The 22,587-nt window shown below is 37.4% G+C and overlaps 1 protein-coding gene across 6 annotated transcripts in view; it reads right to left on the reverse strand.

Moving 5' to 3' along the window:
- The window catches only part of Pits (Protein interacting with Ttk69 and Sin3A), a 65,128-nt gene that overhangs the window by 36,790 nt on the left and 5,751 nt on the right, over positions 1 to 22,587 (reverse strand). For 3 of the 6 annotated variants that reach the window (XM_065228099.1, XM_065228102.1, XM_065228098.1), the window contains exon 2: positions 19,699 to 19,767. The exons of the other annotated variants lie outside the window; for them this stretch is intronic. In XM_065228099.1, the coding sequence (XP_065084171.1) occupies positions 19,699 to 19,767 (69 nt within the window). The remainder of the gene's footprint in view (positions 1 to 19,698; positions 19,768 to 22,587) is intronic. 6 annotated transcript variants of the gene reach the window in all.

A 22,587-nucleotide genomic window follows, 5' to 3' on the forward strand; every position in this document is an offset into this window, starting at 1 on the left:
TTCATCCTTTCACATACATACCAAATTGATATTTTAAAGCAACCATCAAAATAAACAGACAATGTACAAAAATGGTGTTTAACATTGTTCCCTGAGTAATACCTCAATGAAAACAACAACAAAAGCTTGTCACGCAAGTAGAAGGAGCACTGTTTACACTTTCTGAAATATTTCAATAGTATAATTCCCTTGCAAACCCAAATAAATCTATCTGCGTAAAAATAAATAAAATAAGAGTGATTTGCGGCAAAACCCGCCAGTATCGCACCCAACGTCAGTGCCTATACGTAAGCGTACTACAACGCGGCTTTCAAATAAAGGAGTAACAACTAACAAGTGTGATACTATCACTTCAGGCTAGAACTTTGGTTCTCTCATGCAATGGTTCATCAGAGAGGGGAAGCTCAGTAATCCTCATCGCATGCTCATGACGCTATTCTGTCACGGCATGAGCCAACGATGCCGGACCTAAACCAACCATCTCCAACGCTCCACTATGAAGCATAAGATTAGGCCCGCCCACCAACGTCCAGGTTAAAAACTAGCCAAGGGGAGGGAACAAGATATTGGACGATATTGAACATATACATTTATCTACAATCTGAGCATGGACATTCTTTTTTGATTCCGAACTTGTAAGAAATACAATTTGATGGGCTTAGAAATTCTTCTCTTGCTACATGATTTTTCGATGTTAAAGCTACCGGGTACAAAGATTTTTCAAAATTCAGGTCTTTGATAAACTCTCTAGAGTTTGAAATGTTTCCTAGACTATCTTTCAACATCTTAGGCTTGGAAAACCTTCAAGATGACGAACTTAAAATGCCAGGATATTAGGACCAGAGTTTTTTTTTTCGAAACCTCAGAATTTTTGGTATTTCACGATCATTGGCAACGAAAAGAAAATGATTTTTTTTTTAAGATAACAGACTTGAACTAAATGCACCCTGGCCACTCTATTTAAGAGTTTAAATACCTGTTATATCCCGGTTTAGTTGAAACAGCTAAATATGATAAAATACCATCTTAAGCTTTATTGCATGATAAAACCAAAATTCTTAATTGAAGAATAGATTATGCAGATAATGCAGTATGTATGGTGAAAATACGTTATTCTCTATGGACTGGGAAATTTCAATGATGAAAAATCTGACAATTCCTAGATAATTTATGTTTAGATTTTCAAGACAATTCTGAGATGAACTCCAAAGAAATTCATAGCAATATGCGATGGATACATTTCTAAACCTTAACTTTTAAAGATAATTATTTAGATAAATTTAAAGGAAACTAGGTGAGAATTATTAAGAATGCTAATATAACTGTAGCTTGAATTATGAGAATTTCTTAGAAGGAATTCCAAAAGTTGGATACAGATAATTCTGAAGACTCTAAGGAACAAACATGTCAATGGAATGCCAGAGAGAATAATAGCATTATTCAGGGAAATCCAGGAGAAAGCAAATCGAAACCGAATGAAGATGAAGTAATGAAATTGGGTTGTTAGTGGAATGCTTAAATAATTATTTTTACCGAATGAAGAGTTAACTTCTAGAATTGTAGAAATTATCTATATACCGTATGCGTGATAATGTTTGCACCTTCGTACACATAAGGTTCCCGTTTCACTTGTGCATACAATGCCTTGGTTTTTTTTGCATGCACATAACCTATACCTCATACCGTAGTAGGCTGTGTATAAAAGAAAATGATTTACTTAGTTTGACAGTTGCACCATGACGAAGTGGCAGCGTATTCGTGATTTGTCCCACGCGCAAATGTCGCAAAAAGACATTTCAATCGCCGTGGGAGTGTCCCGGTGGACCGTCAAAAGGGTTTTAGACCGAGAAAAGAAAGGACAACTATCCGCGAAGGTGGCCACAGGTCGTCCGAGGTCAGCTCGGATTCCGAGGGTTATCGCTGCTATCAAAATGAAGATTCGGGTGCATCCAGTTCGTTCAATAAGGAAAATGGCAAAGGAACACGGGATCAGTGACTTTACGGCACGGAAGATCGTAAAGGAAGATTGCGGGGCGAAGTCGAGGGCACGGAAAAAAAACTCACATGATTATCAACCGCATCCGGGAGCTACGAGTCGAACGATGCAAGAAAATCTTGAACTTCCTTGAGCGAAAAAATCCGGTAATCCTGTTCACTGACGAGAGCATGTTTGCCGTCGATCAAATTCCAGAACCGACCGGTATATTAGTTCTCTTCCGGTAAAAGACGTGGCCGACGAGCACAAGAACGTGTATCTGATCAAGCATCCTGCTAGCGTTATGGTGTTTGGATTGGTGGCTTCCGATGGCAAAAAAATGGACCCGGTGTTCATTCCAGAAGGCGACAAGGTCAACACGGAGGTCTACATTGGGATTTTAAGTAAGTATGTTCTTCCGTGGATCAAAGAACAGTACGGTCCGAAGCCAAATGTTGTATTTCAACAAGATGGGGCTCCGTGCCACACCTCGAACCGCACTCAGAAGTGGTCAGGAACATCTTCCGTTCTGGGCGAAGGATATGTGACCGCCATCCAGCCCCGATCTTAATCCGCTGGATTACTCATGAAGGCCAAGATTTCACGCTTATAAAATAATGAAGATCTCGGCCTGATTTTCAATGTTTCGAACACAAATTAATTACCAAATCAAGCATGTTTTACAAAGTGACTTTAGTGACTATATTTTAGGAAATAGTGACTTAAGTGATTTTTTTTTTTGTGTAAAAAGTGACTTCTTTCGCCTGACTTGAAAATAGTGACCTAGCCACTAAAAAGTGACCAGCCCTGGGGATTTGATTTCTCTGCTGATTTCGATTCCCGGTTAGTTTCCAGCTCTCCCGGCTCAGTGAACAGTAATATTTATGAAAAAGAGACTCGACCCCATATTTCAACCTTTATGAAGAAATTTTATTGACATCATCTGCATCAATATTTAGGAACGCTTGTGAGCATGAGTCACCGGGTTGATTTAAACGGCCATCATGGGAATTCCAGCAAAAAAGAACCTCAAAAAGCTTGCCAAACTCTTGATGACGTAAATCCCTATATAGCGAATGCAAATCACAACTGTATGCAGAGATTTCATTCGCCTCAAAGCGTACCCACTTCAAACCCAATTATCAATTCACACGAAGTTTGTGTCATGTAAATTTAGCCCGTCGGCTTTTGCGTCACTTTTTCCATCAAGTGATTCGATCGAGAGTTAAGGATGCCCGTCACAACGCGGCTTGTATGCACCGTCGTAAGACTCATGGGTGAGTGATTGCCGGTCCATCTGATCCATAATTTCGAAGCCTTGTACCCTAAACACCTCTCGCTTTTGGTGGTGCTGGCGGTCATTGCCATCAGTTGTCTGGGGTTTTCTGTATAATTTTACCAGTTGTATAAATCTTCCATTTCTAACGTGGAACGAATTCGGAGCAGGTTGGTAATATGATCTTGAGCGGTTTTTTTTCCCTTGCGGTATGTCAACAAAATTGGAAATTTTCACCGTCAAGTCCGCACTACGTGCCTTTTAGGAAGGCGCCAAGCGAGCACGTTCTAATGCGTCGGAATTCAACGACGACGACGACGCTGGCTTGAACTAATGGTGGACGATTTATCGGGTATACGTGTGTCATTCAAAGTTGCTCTCACTCGATACTCTATTCATGACTCGTATGGTACGGCACGACCGAGCCAAAAATCGTGACTTGAAGCATGGCAAGGTGCAACGCAGCAATGCGACAGGCGACCATCACCGGAACAACAACAACAACTGCGCTGTGTTCGTTCAGATTGCCGCAGGAGCAAAACAATACATAATGTACAGTTACACGGAATGTAGGTTATACATCGGAGGAGAGAAGGAACATGACGATGTGGAAAACATACACAGCACATAATGCGTGGATTAAAACTGGCTGGATGGGAATGGTTGATCCGGGCACGTTTGTTTGTATGATGCTTCCCTTTATTCCTACTTCCGTGGCTTTGAAGAGGATGGATCGATTTTACTCGTCACGAAAAGAGAGTTTCACGACCAAGAATTGATTTTCGAGTTTTGTGTTTGATTCAAGATGAGTTAATGTCCTAAAAGTTCCCGTCGGCTAAGAACTTCAGTTTTCAATCATATTTGAGGGCTTTAAAAGCTTAAATCGACCAACGCTTACAACTGTTACACAATTTAACTATCACCATCAAAGAAACGAATAGGAATGCAATGTTTGTACTTCTCATCACTCCATAATCGTCACAACCGTAAACGACGGGCAATAGTATTCGTTTCAGCTATATAAAGCCTAACTTCGTGATGATAGTAGACCGAATGTACATTCACGTTTCGGTGACTGACTGACTGACTGAATGACCGGATAGGGTCGTCATGATGTAATACATAAACTTGAGAAGTGCAGAGTAGAAATACAAAAAAAAAGCCATCAAACCAGCCCAGGATGGAGTTACCATGGTTGGGGAAAAAATAGAGAAATAGCAAAGCCGCTAAAAGCGTACGTACATAAATGTTTGTTTATTATTCTGGTTTACTGCGAGCACAACAACGACCCAGAAGAAGCCAAGCTGAAATACCAAGAGACCAGTTGTTGGGGACCGGTTTTTGGAGGTGCTAAGAAAGAACCGTGCCAGGTCCAACAAACCGAGCGTTGCTTTCGAAGCAGGTTTTTTACTTCTTTCCTTCAATAACGAACGGGTTTATGATTTTTTTTTTTTCGAAAGTTGTTCTTGACTTGACGCGATGACTTTGCACGCAAAGAACTTGTTTGAAAAGCTTTTTTTTTTGTTGTTGCTCATCTACACTTATTGAGGTGGCCACATAAACCGGTCATGTGATGCGAAATGGAACGACGACGACGACGACGACAATCGATGGTTTTTGTGATGACGAAGGCGATGATGATGGGGAACGGTGCGTGGCGGCGTTGGTTACGACTGAGAGGTTAGGGTTTTTTCTTCTCTTTAATTTGGAAAGGTTGGAGCCACCAGGGCCTTTCACTTTGCACACGGAGGTTGGATACAGCCAGCGTTGGTCAACAAAGTACGAACATTTTAGCGTTATGTTGAACAAGTGGCGTCGCGTAACCTCACTTTTTATCTGTCCTCGCACTATGAAAACGTAATTTATAGCCGAATTTCAAATTAAAGCAGTTGCAGTATACACATAATCTTCTAGTTTCTCTGATTTATATGTATTTCAAGCCATTTTTTTTATATCTTTGCGTTTCTAAAGTCGGAGAATAGGTAAAAAAGTGTGGTTACACAACGGGAATTTTTAGGGTTAATCCGTAAAGCTAGATTGTCGGTGATAAATCCTGCTCAAGCACGAGTTCATGGAACATCGCAAGAAGATCAGAAAGGCACTTTTTGCGGGATTTCAGTACATGTAAAGATTGCAGATTTGGATATTTTTAACGATTTACCTTGCAGTATCTTCCTAGTAAAAGCTAGTAGTGGATGATGTCCAAAAAGCTAGACAATTAAGTGTTTCAATTAACACTAATTGCATTGTAATTGATGTAAGGATCCCACCGCTATAAATGTCCAAGTATGAAATGCCCAAAAGTTTTACTAAAATCAAGTTTTCATTTACGGAATTTTCATTTTTCTCAATGTCTTTAAAAGCTCTATGGAGCCGAGGGACATTTTGAAAATTTATAATAATAGAGTTCTTAATTGTATTCCTTGTTCTTTCTTCTCGCTTGCAGCGCTTAGAATCACACCTGACGCATTGATTTGTGTGAGTTAGATACAAGCCTCCCTTAGCTCAGTCAGTGAAGGCGCAGCTACAAAGCATGACCATGCTGGAGGTGGCTGGGTTCGATTCCCGGTCCGGTCTAGGAATTTTTTGGGTTGGAAAATTTCTCGATTTCCCTGGGCATAGATTGTACTTTGCCACACAATTATACTAATGCAAAAATGGTACAGGCATCGAAAGCTCTCAATTAATAACTGTGGAAGTGCATCTAGAACACTAAGCTGAGTGCACGCAATAAGCTAAAATGCGATAAGCATTAAGCTTGAAATGCGAAGAAGAAGAAGAAGAAATCTGTGAAAGATAATTGGGCTTCAAAGAGATTAGAGGAGTAATTCACAGTAATTTTATGGAAAACCAGTTTGCATTGTTCAGAAGTCCCGTATCCTTCCATTGGACCTCCAACAAAGGCACTATATTTGAATGAAAGCATTTTTTTTTTTCTTGAATATGGTATAACAATGCATAGTGGTCCAGGATGGGAATCTAGCTAGACAAAAGTTCTTGTTTATTTATCTTAAGTTTTAGAGGTGTAGCGTCTTCTGTAAACTTTTTCAACTCAAAAAGCTCTTTCTCTTGGCCACTTTCAAAACTAGGGTAGTCCTCAAATTATTGTTATAGAAAAGTTTTTTTTTCTTTTGAAAATACAAACGCATGTTCTCCAGCAAAGTTGGATTTGGATTTCACCTCAGAATTCTGCCCACCAGGAATTCACCTCAGAATCCAAAAATTTTGCCAGAATTCTAATGTAATTTCCGCCAGAACATCATATTCCCTTTGTTTTTTGTCGGGAAAATCTAGGAGTTCTGCTCCGAATCCTCTTGGATTTTTTTTTCAAATTCAAATTCGCAAAAACACTAGGTCACTCATAGATTGAATCATATTTTACTCAGTCTATGAGTGATCTACGATTATGCGAATTTTAGTGAACGAAACTCAAATATGAGTCAGATTCAATGGCCGAGTGGATTTTTTTTAAAACTCACTTGGAACTCTCCTGAAAAGTTCCATGAAATTCTCCTCAAAATCCCTTACAAAATTCCTCTCAGAAATACCTTGGACGTAGCTTTTTTTAGGGATGTCAGCAGAAGTTGAGACCGGCCATGTATTGGAATTTCAAACCGTACTGGACAAATAAGTGCGTTTTCACTTATTAAAAAGGTGCGATAAAAGTGCGAGTTTTCGTTTAATCACCTTGGTGTCTCCGGCGCACTAATTCCTTATGATCCACTTTATCACACTTTTTGCATTGTTGGGGCAGTCCAGCTTCAGATGCAATCAGCAATATCCAACTCGCTACTTTTCTGGAATCCTGCATTGTATTGTTGCCAGAATTCAAAAAAGAAATTCTTGCTAGAACTCCCAATTCCCTTTGAACTATCTTCAGAATTCTCTTAAGGAATTTTCCTCTGAATTTTCATGGAATTTCCTAGGATTTCTCATTAGAATTCACCAAGAAGTTCTACTCACAATTTGAATTTTTTTTTTCTTAAAAATAACTCGAGATTCTTGCCAGAATTTAAAAACATATTTTCGCTAGAACTACCTTTTCTTTTTGATTTTTTTTTTTCAAAATTCTCTTAGAGAATTTTCCTCTGAATTCTAATGGAATTCTTAATGAATTCTCCTTAGAATTTACTAAGAACTCTCTCTCCTTAAAACTTTTATAGAATTCCCAATTCTTCTGAAATGTTCCCAATAGATTCTTGAAATTCTCCTCAAAATTACCATGGAATTCTATTTGGAATTTCCTTGGAATTATCCTCGAATAACTTTAGCTGCTCCTCATAATTGAGATTCTCCTTGGAAATACTGTGAAACTATGTTATTCACAGAATAAGATTTCCTTAAAATTCTAATCTCAATTCCCATGATAATCTCCTCTATTGGAATTTTCCTAACAATCTGCCACGAATACTTGATAACATTACACTGTTACTCTACTCATCACTATTTTTAAATCCTTCTTTTGTATTTACTTGGAGTTCAACTTACATTTCTCTAGGAATTCTTCTAAGAAATAACTCGAAATTTTTGCCAGAGGAATTCTCGCTAAAGCCCACTATTCTCTTTAAATTTTCTTCAGAATTCTGCTGAAATTTCCTAGGAATTGTCTTATTTCTCTTGGAATTAACTTCAGAATTGAATTGGCCTTAAAAAAATTACGGAATCCTACTTAAAATTTCAGAGAAATGTTCTCAGTGGAAATTAAAAACCTCCTCAGAATTATCATGAAATTATGTTCGGAATTCGGAGAATCATCCTCGATATTGCTTTGTAACTCAGGAATTTGGAATTGGAAGAAATATCATGGAAGCAATTTTTGCACAGAATTGGATACCTACCTATACGCAATTTTCTTAGAAATCCTCTCAGAATATCCTCACAATACGCAAACAGGTTGAAATTAAACCATTTGGAAAAGTACCACATAAGCTGATAAAGTTGAAATCCAGAAGCTTAATTTTTAGAAACTTTAAAATAAGTTTGTGCAAAAAAACACATTATAAGTTACAGTAAACTCATACATTCATAACAAATAAAAGTATATTTTATAATTTAAGTAACTATTGATATTAAGGTTCATTGATTTTTCCCGGTTTTTCCATAGAATTCCCGGGTTTTTACGGTAACTTTTTAAAATGCTCGGGTTAATTCTCGGTTTCCCCGAATCGTTGGTCACCCTGAAATGCTTTTCAGAATTTTCATAGAATTCTCACCAAAACTCACAAAGGATTTTTCTTCGAATTTCATAAGAATACTTCTTACAATATTCAAGGAATTTTGCTAAGAATGCCCTATTGTAATAATCTTAAGAATTCCTTCAGAATACCCATCAAAATTCCCTTGAGAATTCTTTCAATGTCCAAGAATACTGAAAATGTTTCAAGATTTAGAGATTTTTTGATAAATCCGGAATACTGGAAACCTGGAACATTGAACAGACATTTGAAATACCGTACTCTTAGTCGGAAGATCATGAATATTATTCTTAGTCCGAAATCTTCTAAAATTTCCTGATTTTTTTCAAGTTCGAAATTCTTGAAACAGCTGAAACTCTCACCTTTCAAATTTCAACCAAACGATTTATTCCTCTATCTGTAAAATCAGAAAAATTTTCAAGCTTTAAAATTAAAATTAAAGGGCTGATAGCGATCACTGAAGTCAGAAATAGTGATTTTAGTGACCATGTTGAATAAATAAGTGACCAAATAGTGACTTACAGTTGTAAAAATAGTGACTAAAAAGTGACCTAAAAGAAGACGCATCATATAAATGTTTGATGTATTAGACTTATACAATTATTATCTCATAAACACTTATGTACGATAGGAACCTTTAAAGCGAAAGATTCAATAGAAAGTTTATAACCAAACCCACGGTATTAGTCACGGTGTCTACTAACTTCAAAAATCTGAAAAACCGGGAATTCTCAGGAAAAATTTTGTTTCCTTAAAATACCTGGAAGTCTTCAAAGAATTTAAAAAATTTCTTACTAAGGATGTTTTAAAAAAAAATAATGAATTTTAGAATACAACCATTTAATTTTTCTCGTTATTTTCATTCACACTTTGAACTTTAAAGATTAACAGTGGATTAATCTTCAGTAAGAAAAAAAAATAAATATTTGTTTTTTGTGGTTTCTGGAGATCACTGTCCTTCTGTGAAGTTTCCGAAGTTTTTCTAAATGTATGGAGCTTTTATGCTCCCTCAATTTTCATGGAATTAGAACTAAATAAATAATGTAGTTTTTTTTATTTTCACTGATGTTCTCAAGATTTTTCTGAAGTTCATAAAACTTCCCTTAAATTATAGACACTAATTTAAAACTTCATTCATAGTCTAGACTTTTATGGCACCTAAACGATTACTGAATATCTTTAAAGTTCTCTATCAGTATTTTTTTTTTAAGAGCCAGCAACTTTACTGAATTTAATTAATTTGCCTTGAAGTTTCCGAAATGTTCCTTAAGTATTATAACCATTATTAACACTCGCTTTCCCCTGAACTCATCTATGCTTATCTGAAGTTCTCTAAATTTGTTAAATAATCCAGCAAATTTTCTAATATATATTCATAATTCCCTGACGCTTCTGACGTTTAAGGATCAATCATACTTGGAATACTATATAATATATAAGCTATATAAAAATATCTAAATTTAGTTCTCTGGAATTTGTTGAAGATATCGCTGCTTGCTAAAAGTTCTCGCTTTTTTTTATTAATGGAACTTCGTTGATGTTCTCTAATCAACTTAGCTAAATGTTCACATTTTTTAAGTTCTTGAAATCTCCATGATATAAGACCCTTAAAATACTCTCACGTTTTCCGGATGTTCATAAAATTTCCAGGAATTCTCTCGGAGCTTTGCTGAAGTTTTCGGAAATTCACTAAGTTTCTCGAAACTTCTTTAAGACAGGCCCCATTCCTTGAAATTATTTGAACTGCTTTTTGATTCTCTGACCTGTCTTGATGTTCTCGAAGCTTCCATAAAGCTCTCTATTGAAGATCTCGGTTCTGTTCGGAGATAAATAGTAAACACCTTTAAATTTCCCTGAAACTCTTTGGACTTATGTGAAGTTTTTTTTTAAATATTTCTGAAGTTTTCATGAATTCTCTGAAGGTCTCTGTACTTCCCTGAAATTCGCGGAACATCCTAAGGGTTCTCGATTTGTTTTTCAGCACATCATGGAACTATCTTGAATTTATCTAAATTAACGATTATAGATTTTTAACTAAGGGGACCTCCCTTAGCTCAGTCGGTAAAGGCACAGCTACAAAGCAAGACCATGCTGGAGGTGGCTGGGTTCGATTCCCAGTTCGGTCTAGGAATTTTTCTGGTTGGAAAATTTCTCGACTTCCCTGGGCAATAGAGTATGATTGTACTTGCCACACAATTATACTAATGCAAAAATGGTACAGGCATCGAAAGCTCTCAATTAATAACTGTGGAAGTGCATCTAGAACACTAAGTTGAGAGCACGCAATAAGCTAATATGCCATAACTTTTTAACTTAAAAATTTGCACAATACCCCACAATAGTTTTCTAAATTAGTCAAGTTTACAAGGTGTCAATGTGAATTCCCTGAAATTCTAGGAACTTCATAAAAGTTCCTGAAAAGTATCGGATGCTGAAAGAACCGCTTTGAGGTTCTTGCAGCTTCCAGTAAGTTTCCCATATTTACAGCGTGTTAACTTCCCTTATGTTCCCGCGGTTTGTTTATAGTCACTGAAATTCTCAGCATTTCCTTTCATTCCTCAGAACTTCTCAAAAGTTCCTGCAATTGTTGAAAAGTTAATGGGACTGTACTGAAGATCTCTAATCTTTCATAAAGTTAATTACGAACTTGAAACAAATCATTTTTTTTTTACTTAATTCTGACACTTTGAATATATTCTCAATATCTTGAACTTGTACATCGAATACGAAACTTCAAGACATTTAATATTTTTAGATCTTGGACTAACTTACTTGGAAAACTCAGGTTATTTTATCCGAGAGAGAAAGACGATTAAACGTCACAACGCAAACAATAATCAATCTTGAAATAAATTCACGCTAAAAAGTTGAAAATAGTGACTTAGTACAAGAAAAGTGACTTTAGTGATTTGGCCTTAAAAAAAAGAGACTTTTTAGTAACTGACTTGAAAAAAGTGACCAAGTCACTAAAAAGTTACTCGCTACCAGCCCTGTAAATATGACTTAATTCTGGGACTTTGACAATTGTGATCGGAGAACTTTAAAATAACAATTTTGCAAGTCCTGATATGACAGGCCCCATTCCGATAATCTGCATAGTTAAGCGGAAACCCTTTGGAGAGGTGAGGTAACAGCTCTGAAGATCTTTAAAATGCACTGGGTTGTTGTTCGATTCGAGATCTTTTTAACCTTGTATATTTTTACTGAGTGATACATTTTCTCTGAAATATTGAGCAGTCTCGTTAGACAAATTTCTGGAAATTTTTAAGGAAGCTTCTTCTTTGGGAGCACGCGAGTGTTAAGTACGTCACGCGAAAAACAAGTGGATCCTTATTGAAAGTTAAAAGTTATAACGCTTTGGTCCGTATGGGAAAAATAATAAAAGCAGAATCACATACAAAACAACACACGTTCTCGTGGCGCAATTAATTGAGCTGGAAATTAGTAAACGTCAGTGTTGCATTTAGCATTTCCAACTGAACTCCTCAAAAGTGCGGAATCGCTAATAAAATTGCGCTTTTACGTTGCATCGTTTCGGTGTTTTCTGCGCACTTCTTCGCTATGGATTTAGGAATAAGTGCGCCCACGTCGCCAAAACGATTAAACGTAAAAGCGCACTTTTCGTCGCAATACCCATGCAACCAAAAAACCCGCTAATTACCCTTTTTGCGAGATAAAGCTGATATACAACTGATATAAAGTTTAGGAGCCCTATATTAACCTTATATTGCAAATTACAAAATTTCCGCGGGATCTCATTTATTAACATAGATAATAAATTAGGCTGCTAATACTTTGCTTTAAAAACTTTCTTCCTCTCCTAAAAAAACTATGATAGAATGTTCTTATAATTTCCTGCTTCCTGCAACAAATCGTTCCCCATAAAACTGATTTATAGCCATTGTGCAAAACAGTCCCCGCGGACATCGTTTTCAGCCGATGAAGAAATGGCGTCATACTTTTGCCCGTTCTTTCCGCCTCTTTTCTAGCGTTTTCTCATTTCATATTCCCAAAACACACACCAAACACTGGTATTCCTTTATTACTAGTATAAGATTGTCCCATTATGAATGCAGATGATTAATAATAGAGTACCCTTCTTCAATTTTTTATTTTGCGATTATTTGGCGGTACACGATAAAATCGGAACGGCGGTTTTTGACAAGTACAATATGCACAGAACATAGTACATACCAACACCAAAGGCAGAAGGCCATACTGAACGGAAAAAAGAGTGAGTTTTTTCATTCGAGGAAGAAAGAACATTCCTTTATAGATGGAACCAATCTGCTCATGTATTCCACCAACGTGTGCCTCATACATTTTCATCCGAACAGAAAGAAAAACATTAAATTTGCCACACCAATACCAGTACCTCTCGAGGCTATCGACATTTTTTTTTTAAATCGAGTTGGATTCTTGTTGAACTAAGTACAAGTGTAGGTAAAAATATGTGAGATCAACCTAACAGCATCTATACAGAAATGCCCAGCCATTGAATGGCGAAGGCGAAAAGAAGAAACAGTGGAAAATAAACATGACGAATGGACGCAGAAAACAAAAAGAAAGAAAAAACTTGCTCTTGCGTGTGATGTCAGGCCCCGACGACGGTTATAGAAGCAGCAGCGCTTGTGGCGTGTTTGCAGTGCAGAAACCGGTCTGGTCTCTCTGTACCTCCCTACCCTCCCTACCGACACTCACACCGTGAAGGGGAGAGGGTGGTGGATGTTTTGGGTGGAAGAAATCGATCGAGCGGATTTTTCCAACCCTGATGCAACGTTGCCACGTTTTACACTCACCAACCCATGTATGCTCGTAACGCACACCACGATGCACGACCAACAAAACGCGCAGTTGTGGACGCTGCGTCGTCTTCGTCAGACGGCAGCTGCTGTTCGTGTTCTATCGTCGTTTCGTTTCAGGGACGCAGGAGAGGGGTGGATGGATGGAAGGATGGGTGGTGGTGGTTGGCAGAAGGAAAGGCGTGCGAGTTATTTTTGTGGAACACTATGTAGGCAAAAGAAGGGAAAGAAAACCGAAACCGGTTTAAAGCGATTCAAACTACGATGATGAAGTTGATGGTGGTGTGGTGGTGATGGCCTCCAACACCTCTCAACAGGGCCAACTAGCAACAGCATCATCGTCATCATCATCATCATCAGCAGCAGCAGCAGCGGCACATATGATTTTTCGGGATCATCGTCAACGTCGTCGTCGTCGTCGTCGTCGTCGTTGCAACGTTGTCGAATTGTTTTTGCAAGATTGTCACTTCTGCCGCCGCGGCAACTACGTATTTCATGGTTGGTTTTCTTTGTGATTGGCTTGGTTGCTGCTTTTTACCCGTTTTTTTGTGATGAAAAGTGTATTGAAACGACTCTTAACGGAAGGTTGGTTGTGGTAGTTTTTTTTTGCTTCTGTCGCATACAAATCTACTTTTCGTGATAAACCCACACAATGTGTACGGGGAAGGAAAATCGCGTCTGTTTGCGGCAGTGAAAATGCAATAAAGTTTGTTTAAATATTTGCATCTCTGCTTAGAGTGGCGAAGAATATTGACCGGCTGGCGCAAACGCAAACCGTAGGCAGTAATAATATTTATGTTGAAGTTTTTATCACGCTGCAGTGTGATCGCTTTGGACAGAGCAGATTGTTTGAAGTAGTACTTAACGGTGACTGGATTTTGTGTCAAACTTTTCAAGCGGCTTCAGATCGCTATCAAAAATATTGTGTATTTCGTTATCATCCCATTCGCATCGTTTACACATAAGAAGTTGAACCGTAATGGCTTGAAATCCGGACACTTTTCAAAGATGATTATCTCAATCCAAATAGCACGATCATGGTCTTTTAGTGGCATTCTGAATGATCACACAAAGTAGACGTAATATTTACTAATATGTACATTACATTCCGGATTAATGAAACGTATTCGGTGTTCGGTGCATTTACGGTATACAAGTCCTTCAAAGTTAGGTACAAACAATGACTTATGAACTTAACCTTTCTAGTGCGTTGAGGTCATTTTTGGCCTGGAAACACTGTGTAATCTTTTCCAAAAGCATTAGGAAGGTTAAATAAATATGTTTTGTGAAGAAAGTAAAGTCAACTCTATCTTTATCTTTATCTATATTAGGAGCAGGGAAAAGTCCATACGGTAATTGAACATCAAATGCAAGATATTAGTTTTGCACCTCTGTATTTGTTTATCGCAGCAGATTATACCGAACAAGCAACTTTATTTTCTGTATTATTATTTTCGTACAAAACCATCACAAGGTCATATTTTAGGTTCAAGCCGTTGGTGGAAACAGGCGAAAACTAACTTAAACTTTAAACAAACAATAATTGTATACAATCATTGAAAACTCCTCCAACGGTTACGTTACAGAATCTGTGTATCCGATAATTTATTACAGACTAGCTGTCCCGGCAAACGACGTACTGCCTAGTTGTGTGATATAAACCCGTCGGGAATCGAGACGAAAAAAAAAAAAGAATCATGCAAATTCGTCAATCCGTTCAAGTTATAGCGTGACATACGAACACCATTTCATTAATATTTATTCAATAGATAGATGTTGCATACCTTTTTACAGGACTACAAGGATAAACTTTCATTTTCCGGTTTGTTGTAGTTTTATCTATCTATTTTATGGGTTTCAGTAAGTGAATGCCGTTTGCCAGACTATAACTAAATGATTTTTTTTGCAATCTCATAAAAAACAGGCCTTTTCGTTGAAGTAAAAATGAAATTCAACTTTTTGTCATTTTGATTCAAGCTAAACATGATGTTGGCACAGCAAGGTCGATTTTGCTTTGAATATTATGATACTTATATTTAAATTAGCCAACCTTGCTTTAGAGAGCTGTAACATTTCTCGCTTACGGCGGGTTGTTTTTGTCCTAGGGTAAGTGAGCCAGTTATGTGCTCTAGTTTTTGGCTCTAGGGTCTAGCTCAAATTTTGAATAAATGTTCACTGGTCCACTTACTCTATTGAGTTAATGATTTCACGAAAATATACTAGAATGTCATCAAAATTAAATGAACAATATATTTTCCGAATGAGTTAAATCAAAGACCAGCATACAATTTGAACCTGGAAAGCTTGTGTTATAAGTTTGCTATCTTATATAATTTTTAGGATGATAAATATAAAAAAAAAATGTCGGCTTCCCTCGGTAGATTATTTTCAAACAGGTCTCAAATAAAAAAAAACCGTCAGTTTTTGAAAAATAAAGGATTCAGCGATGTTTATTTTTTTGTAATAATATTGTTTTACCATACACATCGTGTAACTCTCCAGTCTGATCCTACTGTGTAACCTGACTCATAACGAATATACGTTGTATTCGCGGGATTGCATACCTCGTATAATTTTACGTTCATTTTGCTATGTTAAATTAGACGAGAACTGTTATAAGAACACAAAATCTTAAGAAACATGTCTTAACTTGTCCTTTGTCGAGTTAATTTGAAGGTTTAAATAAATAAAAGCATCATATCCATTAGTACCATCGCAATGACGCGTTCATTTAGATAAAATTGATAAATAGCAGATTTTTAGCGATGGGGCCCAATCTTAGATCCATAGGCCAACATTAGAGCCATTTCCTCTATGTATTGCAAATTAAGAATTTAAATAAATTTAACAAATACGCCCGCTATCAGAACTTCTCATTTATTGAAACTTGTACCAGGTGCGCTGAGATTGTTCCAAAAGATGTCTGATTTATTTTTTAAAAATATCTCAAAGATTTGCCTCTCAATAAAACCTATTTCCTCTGGTCATGCTTTGCAAGATAATAAGACTTGTCCCTTGAACCTTGCTTAATTGCTCTGAACCCCATACAATCTCAAAAGTTACCTACCTAGCTTACCGGATTTGTCCTACATGAATTCTAAGTGGTCTCTTGGAGTTGACCCATATATTAACGTAGTTAACACGTATGGTGTGCACTGGCAGCATCAGTGGAGGGGCAGAACGGGCACCAGGGTTCGGAAAATCATTCTCACATCTCATTCATTGAGCTATGCTGAAATAAATAAAAACTCACGTGCAAATCTGCAAAACAAATCTCACGCTTGAGCTCCTCATGAATTTTGAAGCACTCACAGTCATACTCACAACGACAAAAATTTATCCCAGCTTCACCACATAAAAACCATTCATGCTCATGCATCTTTTGTTAGTTTCCCATCTAATAATGCAAGAACAAGACAATGAATTTTTGATCCGGAAATCTCATTGTTGATTATTGCTCAGTTGAATTTCAAAGGCTAAACTCATAGGCAAATAAACTCATGCATGATCTTCAGGTTAGTCAAGATGTATTCACTACAAGGTTGACAAATATTATAAATAATGTTTGAAAACCTTTTAGGGAATAGTGTCTTTATTAACTCATGAGTCATAAGATTTCTAAAAGATTCTTATTTCTATAAGCCTTTTGACAAAATACAGAGTTAAAATCTCAAAACCTATGGTCTCAACCTAACAGCCATCGGGAGTTGAATCATAGGATTTCTAAACTTTCCCCGAAAGGGTTTTGAAATTAACCCATACAGCCTCTGGAGTTGACCCTTAAAACAGATCGAAATTGATTGATGAATTCTCGGCAATGGGACATCAAGGATATCATTTTCCAGTACACAGAGGGCCTGATAACTCACAGCAGGTACCTTCTTTGTATGAAATACCGAGGCTGTAGTGCACGTCATTAGACGGCAGTATGTTTTACCGTATTCACCGAAATTAATTACATAATTTACATCATTAGAGCAGTTCAAAATGGCGTTCCCTACAAACTTTACCATGGTCTAATATTTTTAGAGTTTTTTTCTTCTGGAGCTTCGAGACAACATGGTGATATTTATGCTCTTTTTAAATGAACTGCAATTTCTAAATTGCCTTGTTGTGACATGAGGGGCTCCGGCTGCCTTAGACATCAATTTTTTTTACTGAGCAGAAAATCGTAGGATCATACCCAGGCCCCATCATATTAAGGAGTTTGACGAGTTCATCGAGCATTTAAAACATAAATCATGGTCTTCAGAACCTTCATAAAACCAGAATTGTTACTTGGGATTGCTTGCTGATCGTGTGTTTTGTTAAACTTGTTGTCGTCGTTGTCAGTGCCGGATTTGAATGGTTTTCAAGTTACAACAACAACTCGATCATAAGTGGTGTGATGTGATATGAGCAATAATGGTAATAATGCGATTAATCATCATAAGGTTTCCACAGCGAATCATCTTAAAGATGACTCGTACTAGATATGAGGCAATCCCTCATCTATTGGTAATGTTAGTTGGTATGGTTGACAGCGTGTCCATTCTATGAAGATAACCACATTCCATGTACTAGTTCTTTCTGGACATTTTTTCATGAAATATCACATCCATGAAGAACGGTTCAGTAAAATCGCAAATTGAATAAAGCGTTCTAAACATTTTATAGAATTCAAAAAAGACAAAAATCACGTGTTGCCAAAATCCACAAATTATAAACGTGGTTAGCGCCAGATAATCAGTTCAAACAGTAACCGGGATGTTACTCTGATTGATAACGATGTGTGAAAGAAACTGCAACCATCTGGATATAAAATGGCTTGCTTAATCGCATAAAGTTTTCCGCAATTTCTTTGATTCGATTCTTACCTCGATTTACTCCACGATACGAGAAGAGGTTCTTCGCATGGACATTTTTTCACCCTTAGTTTCTAACTGTTTCCGAATTCCACGCAAGGGGCAGACATCCACTCAGTTCCCCATACATCTTGCATATGAAACACTTGTCTTTAATCCCATTATAATTTTATTTTTCGTTGAGCATGCTGGGACCCAGCCTCGCAAGAAATATATCCCGGATTATACGCTTAACCAAACGCTGATTCGCGGCAGGATTTCTCCAGTGAGAAATCGTAAAAGCAGCACTTTCACCTTCAAAATTCTGTGAGTATATTTCATCTCAACAGCAATAGCAGCAGCATCACAATACTAAAACTTGACTGAGAAGCTTATTTTCCGAGCTAACCAGGTTTACAATGAATTCCTAGAATACACAGAAAATCAACTCTATGCTGTCAAGGCAATGCTAGACTACTTATCGTTGGTATTTTATTCAAGTATAAAAGTGCTACTCCAAGCAATCAACAATATTTCCATCCTAACAATACCATAATCCTAAATTATAATTCAGTTCAGCGGTTCTCAACACGCATTAGAGGGTACACCAAAAAGTCTTTCATGATAGAGGAATAGTTTTAACTTATTTCAAAACTTGTCAATTATTTCAAGGAAATTTGGTTGTAGTGTAACGACTGTTGCTGAGATGTGCTTTAATTATAGGTCGTTTAGCCTTCGAAACGAGAATGGTATGTTCAGTTAATGTAATCTTCCAAAAATGCAGGTATTCTTTAACGTAACTGATCTTGTTCACTTCTATCGTTGATGTTGACCATTCTATACATATTTATTTCACTCGTCCTTGGGGGTAGCCTAAAGGGTAGCTCAGTTTAAAAAACCGACATTGAACATCATTGAGTACAATTTATGAAGATTCTGGGTATAATATCTATTAAGAGACATACATACCCATTTGAGGTTAAATTTTACACGAACTAACTACAACGTAAAGACGGAAATGGATTTTTATCAAACTTCAGGAATGTGTTAACACCCAGTGGGAGCTGAGTTAATGTTAGGCCCAAAATCATCGAAATACCCTTTTATTTGATTAAATTTGCTCAACTTGCAAAAATGCTCGTTGAGCTCGTTCATCTGAAATTCACCCATAAGGCCTTTGAATAAAACTCCTAGCACCATTTAATTTACCCGATAAAACATTTGGCAATACTCCACAAGAATTAGGTTTAGCTCTACGCATCGCAAACCAAAAAAACCCCATGTCGTTTCCGTAAATCATAGGAGATAGATGCAATAGGGACGATGTAATCTCATAAATGATGAAACCCGTTTCTGAGCCAAAGTTATAACTATTATTATTAAACACCTTTTGCACATTGCACAGGAAGATTGATTTAAAGTGATTTTTTTTTTCAAATCCAAGTTTCAAGGAAGTTTGAAAGTTGATAATTCCGATCAAAAATTACTGTATTCAATTTAGTTAGCTCGATTCTGCTCCATCTTTTCGGACATTTATAAACCGAACTTACATCGAAGTTTCTACAATTCCGCAAAAAAAAAATAAGAATTCATCCCAACATATCTAAAACATCCCAATTGGAAATACCTGAGTTTGTTGTTGCAACATAATCGTTTGGTAATACACTAGGTAATATCCATCGTTTGAGGTCAGTAGCTACAACAAGAAATAGGAAAAGTGTTGGATTATTTTCGAGGAATTGATCGATAGTGATAGATGAGGGAATCTGGGTAATGGTGATTGATGGCTTGATTGGTATTTCAACTACAGGCGGAGAGAACTGCAGCGTTGTGTGCTCAGTTGTTTAATTGATAGCTCAAGTGATTCGATAGACCGAGTCTAAGTTAATTGTTCCGGGTGATGTAATAGTGATTCTGATTAGCAGGAATCGATGACTTTCAATAGTAGTGGTTCCAATATCTACAACTTCCCATGAGTTCAAAAAAAAATAACATATATGATGACTCACACTTCAGTTGATTTTGTTGAATGGTTGTTGCGAGAAACCAGTGAAATAATCAGTTCTGTACTTATTCCTCAACAACAGTTACTTGGAGTTGGAGAAAATTATCGACATATTGAAGTTAAAATAAAAATGTGTTATTCATACAATAATATAAGAAGAACGAATCAGATTTGTGTCTACGCGCAGACTACTGAATTTCTATAAATCTTAATACGATTATTTTAAGAGGCAGGTCGGTTGGTAATCATTACAGATTTAAGATGCCTCATTTATGTTTAAAACAAGTGACGCGATTCAATTAACCTCATGCTTTTGTCAATTTAACAATACTTTGCATATTCAAGCATCGAATTAACAGTTTAAAATAAAACGCAAATATCCTAAATTCTAACGAAACAGAAATACCAGTGTAAATAGTTCAAACAAACCCCACTCAAGTAGCAGCGCAGACATCATTCCAATGGGAATCCCGCTTGGAAACCTAACGGTTCTTTGAACATGTTCTTCTGATTAGGATCATTCCTATGCTTTGCCGCATAGGAAACCTACACAAACATTGCAATGAAGGAAGGAGAAAAAAAACTATCAACCAGAGCAAAGCGAAGAAGAAGGTGAAACACAAAGCAAACACAAAGTCTATATTTAAAGCCAAAACGCTTTTCGCTGTGTCATCTCATCTTCATCCTGAAATCTTCGTTCCTCTGTGGGAAGACGAGGAAAATCTACTTTTTTTTTTGGGCGAGTTTCATTTTTTTTCTCTTTCTATATATATTTTTAAACATGGTTAATCGTTCGAATGAACGGACGCCGTCACCGCAACCGGTAAGCAGACGAAATATTGTAAACACGCCGTCATGTTTTCGTCCAAACAACAGCCGATCGTGAGCTGCTAATGCGCGCTCGATCACCGACCGCAACGACGACGTCGATCAAGCACCGGAGCATGTGTGTTCGTTTCTCTGTTCTAGTGTTTGGATTTCTTTATTTTAGGTTTATCCCATCTACTCGGCGGCGAGTGACGCTAGTCCTAGGTATTTGGAAACTTTCTTCTCTTTTTGTCCTCTCTGTTGCTAACCGACGAACAGGGCAACGGAAGAGGATCAAAACAGTATCAGTAGCGTTGCATTGCATTCGATGATGACGATGATGATGATGCAGTAGGTAGGTAGTAGGGAAAATTCTTCGTGAAGATTTAAAGGGCACGGGGATCGACTCCGGGGCAGACATGTGTTGGTTTTATGAGTTGCATCCGATGACGAGGATGGTGCCCGATCACCACAACGGTAAATCGAGCGTCAGCTGTTTTCCAGTCCTTTTTAGTCTTGAGATATTTCCGCTGCTAGGAATGAACTGAACTGGGAAGAATGCCCGCCCTTGAACTTGCTGATATAGGGATTACCATGACGTTCGTTTTGTACCTTCGGTTTGCTTCGTTCGGACCAACTCTTGAAAGAATGGAGTTTTCCAAAGCTTGGTATAGATTGAATCTCTTACGATAATTTTGATATCTCTAGAAAGAGCTGGAATTAGGGCGTAACAGCTTTTGTAAACAATGACTTCTTTCGATCATTTCAAGAAAGTTAAGGCTCGCCAACGCAAATCAACAACACCATCGGGTAGGGGACGACTTGCCCTACCCGACGGTTATGATGGTTTACGTGGGCATGCATTGAGTTCCTAGAAATCATCTTTAAAAGTCATTGTTTACAAAGGATGTTACGCCCTAATTCCAGCTCTATCTAGATCTAATTCATATGACACACAAAAAAACATATGACATATTCCACATAACTTAATACTTTTCGAAAATTGAGAGCATTTTTTCATTTAGTCATAAAAGATCTTTGGCAAACTACAGAACTCTTCTTGGAGCTTGGAGCTGAGGAATACATGAAAACAAACTAAACCTGGAGATTCTTCTGTCTAATACCCCGTTCACATTACAGCCTATATCACGTAATATAGGCTGTCTTGCAATGAGCACCCATACATATGATTTCCAGTGAAAACTAGATGTATGAGTGCTCATTGCAAGACAGCGTATATCACGTGATATACGCTGTAATGTGAACGGGGTATAACTTAAAAGTTTCATCAGTTTGATAAACAGTTCAGTAAATACATAAATGCACAGCAAAAAATGAGGAATGCAAATAGGGATGCCAGTATCGGACCTTTTTTGCTAGCACCGGTAATTCGGTAATGAGAGGTTCACTACCGGTAATACCGGAAAATTACCGGTACCCATGCACACTTAAAATTTTTCGCCGCGACTCCAACAGCCGAGTAATTCTGCAATTTATTTTGCTGAGATTCAGCAAAACAATTGCCGAGGCTCAGCCAACAAATAACATTTTCTAAGATATCAGCTAAAGCGGCGCTGGTGGTGTAGTGGTAAGCGTGATTACCTCTCACCCCAGCAGGCCTGGATTCAATCCCAGGCATAACATCTCTGAGTACTAGAAGTAAAGCCGTTGGTCCCAGGTTCATGAGTTGATGGGTCGATAGGT

The sequence above is a fragment of the Ochlerotatus camptorhynchus genome, unplaced genomic scaffold (genome assembly GCF_037179485.1).
Source record: "Ochlerotatus camptorhynchus isolate MF236.1 unplaced genomic scaffold, CSIRO-AGI_Acam_v1.1 ptg000282l, whole genome shotgun sequence".
NCBI lineage: Eukaryota > Metazoa > Arthropoda > Insecta > Diptera > Culicidae > Ochlerotatus > Ochlerotatus camptorhynchus.